At 47.4% G+C, this 10,000-nt stretch overlaps 1 protein-coding gene across 3 annotated transcripts in view; it reads right to left on the bottom strand.

Annotated features, from left to right (window-relative positions):
* Window positions 1-10,000, bottom strand: part of sema3h (sema domain, immunoglobulin domain (Ig), short basic domain, secreted, (semaphorin) 3H) — a 53,639-nt gene that overhangs the window by 26,464 nt on the left and 17,175 nt on the right. For all 3 annotated transcript variants that reach the window (XM_056597101.1, XM_056597085.1, XM_056597093.1), the window contains exons 2-7: window positions 6,826-6,980; window positions 4,461-4,523; window positions 3,636-3,755; window positions 2,233-2,326; window positions 1,561-1,680; window positions 1-116 (exon numbers count right to left, since the gene is read on the bottom strand). The exon at window positions 1-116 is cut by the window's left edge and continues 30 nt beyond it. In XM_056597101.1, coding sequence (XP_056453076.1) covers window positions 1-116; window positions 1,561-1,680; window positions 2,233-2,326; window positions 3,636-3,755; window positions 4,461-4,523; window positions 6,826-6,980 — 668 coding nt within the window. The remainder of the gene's footprint in view (window positions 117-1,560; window positions 1,681-2,232; window positions 2,327-3,635; window positions 3,756-4,460; window positions 4,524-6,825; window positions 6,981-10,000) is intronic.

Genomic DNA, 10,000 nt, shown 5'->3' with positions numbered 1-10,000 from the left:
CACCTTCCCAGCAGCCCCCTCGGCCTCCTGAGCGCGCTCAGTGAAGAACACGTACACCTTATCGTCCTCCGGGTTATCAGTCTCAGACAGAGGGGCCACACGCACAAACTGAGCATCTGGAGGGAGAGAGACATAGGCAGAGACAGGGAGAGAGAGAGACCGAGAGAGAGAGAGAGAGAGAGAGAGAGAGAGAGAGAGAGAGAGAGGGAGAGGGAGAGGGAGAGGGAGAGGGAGAGGGAGAGAGAGAGAGAGAGAGAGAGAGAGAGAGAGAGAGAGAGAGAGAGAGGAGGGAGAGAGAGAGAGAGACAGAGAGAGAGAGAGAGAGAGAGAGGGAGAAAGGAAGGGGGAGAGAGAAATAAACTAAATAAGCAAAGAGACTCAAGACAAGACAGTGACAGTGAAATAGACGAAGCCAAGAGAGTATAAAAGATTGAGATAAATAAAGAAGTTGGCCTCCATTTTGTTTCAATTTCAACAGCAATGAAAATAGAAGAGGGTAATTAATCAGGAGAGAAGATAAGAACATGGGAAGAATGCACAAGAAGAGAGGAGACAGCGACAGCGGGAAGTGGCATCCCAGTAATGCGACACAAACAACAACGAAACAGAGATAAAGAGAGCGGTGTATGACTGTGTGTACAAAACATCCGTCCACATAATGTGAATCTTGTTGTTGTTTATGTTTGTCATTTCCAAGCATAGCCCTCATAAAGACCCAACGAGGCAAACGGGAGATGCTAAGATGTTGAGATTATCGCGGAGAAAGGCCGCGGTAAACGCATCACAGCCGGAGGGACCTGGAGTCTAAACAATGTGCTGATACCTGAACCTGGCCAATCAGAGGCCAATCATCACCAGTCATCACATGATGTGCGTTCAAGCCCAACCAAGCCTTGATGCTACCCTGGGTTCAGCGAATCGCTCAGATTCCTCACCCCGACGCTGTGCTCAAAGTTCAAACTCCTTGCACCTTGACCCCGGTTGACCTCTTGAAACCCGTCCAATCAGATGACGGCTTTGTTTGACCGACCAAATTCAATAGACATCTAAACCTAAATACATCCTGTCTGTGCAATCCTGTCTGTTGATTGGTTGTATTCGGATCGCTTGAGGAAGGCGTAGGCTGACCGCCATGTCCCTCTGGTTATAAGGTCAGCCGATGAGAGGTGGTGTGAGCTGGTTCAGAGGTCGGCTCTTCAGAGGATGTGTGAGCTGGTTCAGAGGTCGGTTCATAAGAGGCGGTGTGAGCTGGTTCAAAGGTCAGCACCTAAGAAGTGGTGTGAGCCGATTCAGAGGTCAGTTCCTAAGAGGTGGTGTGAGCTGGTTCAGAGGTCGGCTCCTAAGAGGAGGTGTGAGCTGGTTCAGAGGTCAGCTCCTAAGAGGAGGTGTGAGCTGGTTCAAAGGTCAGCTCCTAAGAAGTGGTGTGAGCCGGTTCAGAGGTCAACTCCTAAGAGGAGGTGTGAGCCGGTTCAGAGGTCAACTCCTAAGAGGAGGTGTGAGCTGGTTCAGAGGTCAGTTCCTAAGAGGAGGTGTGAGCTGGTTCAGAGGTCAGTTCCTTACCGTGCAGCCAGGTGGAGTCGTACTGCTCCGTGCGCATCACGCGGCGGTTGCCAAGGCTACGGAAGAAGGCGGAGTCCCTGCTCATGAAGTCTGAGGTGATGCCAGCATACAGCTCCCCATCTGAAACCAAAATGGAGGCCGTCATTCTTCACCATAGTGAACTGTTGTTGAGTTCCCCCATTTACTTCCAATAGCCCGCTAAAACATACTATAGTGTAATCCATTAAATAAATACACAAATACGGAAACTCATAAAGTGCAAACTTTGTTAGCATGGGTTGAAACCTCTCGCGGATAGCAGAAAAAAATATTTTACTTCCATTCAGTTCATTCAGTAAAGATGATGTTTGAACGGCCTGAGTTGCAAATACTATGTACGCATCGCAACAGTTCGATTATTTTGATTTATTGAGAGTTTGGGAGATTAACATGTGGACAGCACATCTGAATCTGCTTCCTAAAGCCTAATACTTCCATGAGTGACGGACGATTGCAGAGCAAACTGCCTAAACTATCCTGCGTGCTGACTCCCAGTCAGCCGGAACAGTCCAGCCCAAGAAGCGCGGAACCCCGTGGCTGGAGCAGAAAGACGCTGTCTGTGGACTCAGCGGGTTCCTTGTGTCTCGGCCGAAGGACCCTGGGAGAAGGTGGGCGCTGGAGAGGCCATCTTACCGACCACGGCGGAGGCTGTTCGCTGGTGGGGGTCGTAGGGGCACTTCCCTTTGCCGCACTCCGTCTGTCCGTAGCTGAGGCTCTGGTGGTCCGACTGGGAGGGACACACGGAACGGGAGGTTAGACAGACAGACGCACAGACGGGAGGGCAGACAGACGGACGCACAGACGGGAGGGCAGACAGACGGACGCACAGACGGGAGGTCAGACAGACATACAAAAAGAAGGAAAAACAGACAGGAGACAGAACCGAATCAGAGACAGCAAGACAGACGGAGAGGCAGACAGAAAGATAGACAGAAAGTAACAAAGACAGACAGACAGACAGACAGACAGACAGACAGACAGACAGACAGACAGACAGACAGACAGACAGACAGACAGACAGACAGACAGACAGACAGACAGACAGACAGACAGACAGACAGACAGACAGACAGACAGACAGACAGACAGACAGAGAGTCAGACGAGCTTACAGAAAGAAAGAAAGAAAAAAAGACAAAAGACAAATAAAGTTAGAAAGGAAGGAAAGTTAACCCAGTTCACACACATACACACACACACACACACACACACACACACACACACACACACACACACACACACACACACACACACACACACACACACACACACACACACACACACACACACACACCCCACACAGTGTGATGGGGTGGTGATTGGGGCTTAAGGGGAGCCGTTTTAAAATGTGTGAAGTTGAGCATTAGTCGCTGAGCACCAGAGGCTCCTCTGAGCAGCCTGTCTGACCTGATCCCTGAGGCCTCTGTGATCCGCCTTTCATCTGATTAGCTGCTCAGTCACACACACACACACACACACACACACACACACACACACACACACACACACACACACACACATACCTACAAAAGAAACTCCACACACACACACACACACACACACACACACACACACACACACACACACCTACAAAAACACACACATACACACACATAACCATACCTACACACACACACGCACGCACGCACGCACGCACGCACGCACGCACGCACGCACGCACGCACGCACGCACGCACGCACGCACGCACGCACGCACGCACGCACGCACGCACGCACGCACGCACACACACACACACACACACACACGTACCTAGGTACACACACACATACACACATGCGCATGCACACACACACGCCTCAAACAACTTTTTCACAATGAATGGCTTTTAATATAATGCTCTTCATGCTGCGTTCTATGTTTGAAAGACAATATATCGATAAGGTTTTACTTTATTTACCTACTAACCCAAGCACACACACACACACACACACACACAGACACACACACACACACACACACACACACACACACACACACACACACACACACACACACACACACACACACACACATACCTTGAGGAAGAGGCTGGTGGCGATGAAGACGCAGCGGGGGTTGAAAGCTCCGGTGCCACACACATACAGGTGGGTCTGGTTATACGGCTGCAGCACCCTCAGGAAGTTACCGCACTCCGTCTGCCCACACAGAGGGTGTTATATTGTATAACACACTATTGGGGGGGGGGCGTGTGTGTGTGTGTGCGTGTGTCGGTGTGTGTGTAGGTGTGTGTGTAGGTGTGTGTATATGTGTGCGCGTGTGTTTGTATGTGTGAGCACATGTGTGTGTGTGTGTGTGTGTGTGTGTGTGTGTGTGTGTGTGTGTGTGTGTGTGTGTGTGTGTGTGAGTACATTAGTCTGCACGTCTGTGTGTGTGAGCACGTCTGTGTGAGCATGTGTGTGTGTGTGTGCAAATGTGTGTGTGTGTGTGTGGGTGCAGAGGTGTAGGAGGAATGAATAGAGGACAGGGTGTTATAATTATTAGTGTGTGTTTACTTGAGTGGACCATATGCTCCTTGTCCAGCCGTTTCAGAATGCTTCTGTATCCACTCCAGGTCTGATTGTATGCTCTGATTAGTCTCACTTGTAGGTCACTCTGGATAAAGGCGTCTGCTAAATGACTTAATATGAATGTCCATATGTCATAAGTGTGTGTCCGTGTGTGAGTGTGTGTGTGTGAGTGTGTTTGTGTGTGTGTCTGTGTGTGTGTGTGTGTGTGCGCGCGTGTGTGTGTATGAGTGTCTCAGTGTGTGTGTGTGTGTGTGTGTGTGTGTGTGTGTGTGTGTGTGTGTGTGTGTGTGTGTGTGTGTGTGTGTGTGTGTGTGTGTGTGTGTGTGTGTGTACCTCTGGATGTTTCCCAGCCATCAGACATTCCTGGACACGATCAGGGCTGGCTGGCCAGTAAAGCTGGAGGTCAAAATGAAAGAACGAAAGAACGAAAGAAAGAATGAAAAAATATTTTATTTATTTTAAAAAGTAAGAATGAAAGATATTCTGATTCAAATACGTTATCACAATAACCTCTTACTAAATGAGCACTGCTGTATCAATCATAATACCGTAAAGGATTACTGAGAAAATTCCAACATAAATGCAAATAATCCCGCCTAACCTGACTTTCTGTGACATCTTGACCTAGTTTAAGCTGCCTATCGTTACCGGTGGCAACAGGAGAAACAGTTTAAGGGCAGTAGCAGGAAGTGGAGGTGGCTGGAGGGGCGGAGCCTCCCGGCGCCCTATTAAAGCTTCTGACTCATTTGATGATCAGATTAGATATGACCCCCCTCCTGCTTATCTCTGAATACCACAGAGAGACCTGGTATGCAGACCTCCGGCACAGTGGGTCTGAACTAAGTAACATTTCAGAAACTTAAAAGAACGTGCCTTCCCGTTGGGTTATCGAGTTTTAAATACCATTCATAATATTCATAACCTGGATGGGTCATTAACAGGAGGTGCCACCGCTGATCCCTCATCCCTTTGAGTGTTGAGTGATCATCGTGACTAGGCCTCCTCATCGGTTGTTCAACGGAAGGGTTTTTGACTACCAACCGTTTTTTCTAAATTTGAACAAGAAAAACCATCGAAAAACAAACGCCGGCGCGATCTGGCGACGACTGACAGGCAAACAGAGATCTAATCACAGAGATTAGGCTGGTGAGTTAAACTAGATTATTCTAAAACTTTGCAGACGCCATCTGTTCCTCCACAGAGAGGAGACTGGAGCCATGGGAGGAACACGATGGCGCCGTCACACATGCCCAGACGCACAACGCAAGACTTTTTCTTTCTAGGCAGCAGGTGAAAGAAAAGGACTGACAGGAAAATCGGTTGAAATACAGGATGTCTATTTTTAAAACAGAATCCATCCCCAGTATTCATTTCGACATCGATGATGAGTACACACAGAGGAAATGAGTATTGATGACCATACTTTAGAGTTTTATAAAACTAAGCGTGCTTTGTTAGTCAGCAGGGTGTGACTGCCGGTTCCTGTCATCATCGGTGATTGGCCAATCCCAAAGAAATGACTACATAGTCAGAAGGAATGAATACTTTCTGGTCATAATGGTGATGACTACTACAACGACTATGAGACCTTTATCTAAAGTGTCTCGCAATGAATACAGAGAGGATTGGACGAGTCATCCATCTATGAACTTATCTACATCTGACACAAGTGTGTGTGTGTGTGGGGGGGTGCATGTGTTTGTATCAATGTTTGCATGTGTGTGTGTCTGTTTGTTTGTGTATTTTGTGTGTGTGTGTGTGTGTGTGTGTGTATCAGTGTGTGTGTCTCTTTGTCTGTGGCTGCATGTCTGTGCATCAGTAGGTGTGTGTGTGTATCAGTGTTTGTGTGTGTTTGTGTGTGTGTTTGTCAGTGTCTGTGTATCAGTGTGTCTCTGCGTCAGTGTGTGTGTGTCTGTGTGTCAGTTTGTGTGTGTGCGTGTCTATGTATCCGTGTGTGTGTGTGTGTCTCTGTGTCACTGTGCGTATCTGTGTGTCAGTTTGTGTGTGTGTGTGTGTGTGTGTGTGTGTGTGTGTGTTTGTGTGTGTGTGTGCGTGTCTTTGTAGCAGAATGTGTGCATGGTTCTGCAGTGTGTCCGCGACGCAGCTGCTGACAAGTGGTACATAATGAGTTGTGAGTGTCTGGCACGCACTAAATGGGTTTTCAAATTTAGAAGATTTGAGAGACCGCACACCTAACGATAGATGAAGATAAATGAAACTGTTTTGGTCGTTAAGTGTGTGAAAGGCAACGATTCAACAAACAAAGCACACCACACACTAACCAATTCCATTCGCTAAGAGCCCAGTCCTGGTTCTCAAAGCGTAACTCACGCAGATCAAGATTGCAATCTCGCCATTAAATTGCCTTTGCACTCGTTTTATTGCACTCACTCTTTCAGAACCTCCTCAGAACTCAGGACGAAGTTATGGAAACAGTGGGAAAACCAAAAAATATTATTATTGTGATACACTATCTATTTTACATATTTCTAATGCAATACAAGTTATGTGTAGCTTCAACACTAGCTGTTGCTGTAAACAATAGGCAACGCTCCAATTGGCCCGAAGGTCTCATGTAGACACATGCCGGTACGGTCGGTTTGCATAACATTAAACCGGTTTGACTCGCATACCGTACCGTACCGTACAATCCAGAAACCGCCTCACCCTAGTGAGTGTGTGAGTCGGTGTGTGTCACCTTGCGAGGGTTCTGTGTGATGTCATCCAGGCTGGTGGACAGCAGGTTGTCCTTCAGAGCCACGAAGAGACGCCGGCCGTCCTCGTCGGGGAGCAGCATGGACAGGTCTCCCGCCGCAAGGGGAAGGGTTAGCAGGCGGCCATTTTGGATCAGCTCTGAAAGGGAGGAGGAAGAGGGAGAAGGAAATATTATTGAATAATAATTACGTATGCTCATAAAGGAGAGGCTCCACCGTCGATCCTAGCCAGATAAGATTTTTGTAATATATTTTTTTAATATATATAATATTTATCGATGTTTACTTTAATTCCAACTGTTTTTAAGATATGAACAGCTGGATAAAATAATGACCCAGCAGAAACCAATAAAGCACCACTTAGTATTGGAATTGTTTATAAAGAAAATATCTAAATGTTATAAGTAATGTTTGAGACAGTTTCCCTAATGGGCGAGGGGATTGTGAAGAGGTTTAGGAAATTGGAAGGAAAGCAGGGATTTTAAGCAGGTGTTGCATCAGTTGTGTTGCGGGAAATGTCTCCCTGGGGGATTCAACTAGGTTGCAGGATAACGGATGACACCCTAACTAGAGCAAGGTAGATTGATTCACAAATGCTGAACTCATTAGTTTGCCTTTCTGTGTTTATCGCGATACACACAACAGGCAGACAACACTAGCGAAAACCCTTGCACTCATTACGGAGACCAATATTGTTCCATCTCCACACGCTCCCTCGTTAAACATGTATTTTGATATTCAGGACGAATGCTAACGAGCAGGTTTTCAGGGGGAAAAATAAGAGGTGAAATAAATGTTTGGGCCAAATGAGAGCTAACAAAACAAGGCAATTAGAGAATCACACAAGACACTACGGCACCATTAGTGGTGGCGTGCAATGTTGAAATGTTGTGATGTTGGGGCAATAAACTGTGACTGTGTGTGTGTGTGTGTGTGTGGGTGTCTGGTTGTGTATGTCTGGTTTTGTGGGCGTGTGTTTGTGTGCATATGTGGGTGCGTGTGTATGTGATTACACTCACAAATCGGCATGTCGGTAATCAACCGTGTGGTTACTTCCAATCTTGACTTTGTAACAAACAATGTGTGGATCATTGCATGCGTGTGTCTAATACTGTATATGAATCTGTGTGTGATTCTGTGCATGTGTGTGTGTGTGTGTGTGCGTACTAGCGCTATAGGCAGCAATGGATAAATCAAGAATAATGACATCTATGATTGCGGTTTCCATGGTTACGGTTAACAGTGAGGAGGAGTGAGTACTCGGCGATCTGTAGCTGCTGATAGTCTAATTAGTAGTTTGTCAATGTCGTTATAGTAAACGTACATTTCCTACAGACAAGCCATGATCGTATATTTCAATTATGTGTCTCTATTTCTATGTATGTATGCATCCGTGTCCATAAGTGTATTACAATGGGAGGGTATCCTTGATACGTGTGTGTGTGTGTGTGTGTGTGTGTGTGTGTGTGTGTGTGTGTGTGTGTGTGTGTGTGTGTGTGTGTGTGTGTGTGTGTGTGTGTGTGTGTGTGTGTGTGTGTGTGTGTGTGTGTGCGTGTCTGTGCGTGTGTGTATGCATGAGTGTGAATGTGTGTTTATGTGTGTCTGCATGAGTGTGGACGTGTGTGTGTGTATGTGTGTCTGCAATGCGTGTGTGTGTGTGTTTCTCATTGTCCCCCCCCCCCCCCCCACCCCCCTCCTCCTCTCCCTCTCTCTCTCCAGCCACACGATAGCTCGGTCGACCACCGTGTACATCAAACCAGATGTGTGCTGTGAAGTGAATCACTTCTGGTGGGCCCCATGAATAAAGAGAGAGAGGGGAAGATGAGGGATGTGTACCGCGCTCCCCCCCCCACCCCCCCCCCCCCCCTTACGCCTCTGTCTGCCGTCTACGTGTGGACCCAGCAGGTCGCAGGGTCGGCGCTGGGAGATACCATCTCTGCGTGGTGGCGGGGGACGGGAAGGGGAGCGAGAGGGGTTTAATACATGGAAATGAGCTGGAGCGACTACAGACAAGAGACCGACGGCACAAGATAAGATAAGGAGCAGAGAGGGGCCTTTGTGTGTGTGTGTGTGTGTGTGTGTGTGTGTGTGTGTGTGTGTGTGTGTGTGTGTGTGTGTGTGTGTGTGTGTGTGTGTGTGTGTGTGTTTGTGATGGATTAGGCAATAAGAGAGACAAAAGAGGGTGTAGTATTAATGAAAAAAGGGAGAAAGGGATGAGAGATATTGAGAGAGAGCGATAGAGAGAGAGAGAGATTAAGGAAGGGGGAGAGAGAGAGAGAGAGAGAGAGCTACCTAGAGAGGCAGGAGTGATGGAGCCTTAGAGAAGGGAGGAGAGGATGAGAGATGGGAGTGAGGGGAGAGGGAGGTGGGATGAGACCATCAGACAGAAGCACACAGGGCAGGAGGATCGGGGGCTGATGATAGAGCGAGGGAGAGAGAGAGAGACAGAGAGAGGTAGGGTTAAAGGTTGGGAGAGGTGTAGTGAGTCAGCAAGGGTTCCTTTGTTTGAGTGATTGCTTGTTTTATTGATTACGTTTTATCATGAGCGCCCGCTGAACATTTCATTTATTATATCAGTTGGTTGAATTGATCGATGATAATCCAATATTAACATATAACCAAAACGTATAATAAAAAGTGACATCAAAAAAGTACAAAAAGAGAAAACTGACAGATTGATTGATTGGTGTATTTAAGTAAAGTAAAGTATATGTAGCGATAGAGCGAGTTAGATAGAGAGTTCTAAAAGGAGGAGGGAGACCCATAGAGGAAGTCAGAGAGAGAGAAGAGAGAAAACTCACAATTGATGGAAAAAGAAAGAAGTTCCAGTCGCTCACGCAAACCCCCCCAGCCCCCCCCCACCCAGTCACACACACACACACACACACACACACACACACACACACACACACACACACACACACACACACACACACACACACACACACACAAGGGACATATTTGATGGGTAGCCAAATTGCTTTCCCCTAAATTGCTTGCGTGTGTGTATGTGTGCACAGCGCGCGTGTCCGTGAATGTCTGCATGCGTTCGCTGTGTGTGTGTGTCCGTGTTCGTGTGTGTGTCAAGTAGTCGGAGGCAGACAGATGCTTCATTAATCTAAACGGGGCGGTGGCGGAATAGGAAGCTGCAGCTGCATG

Source organism: Gadus chalcogrammus, chromosome 1 (genome assembly GCF_026213295.1).
Source record: "Gadus chalcogrammus isolate NIFS_2021 chromosome 1, NIFS_Gcha_1.0, whole genome shotgun sequence".
Lineage (NCBI taxonomy): Eukaryota > Metazoa > Chordata > Actinopteri > Gadiformes > Gadidae > Gadus > Gadus chalcogrammus.
This window is presented reverse-complemented; position numbering and strand designations above follow the sequence as displayed.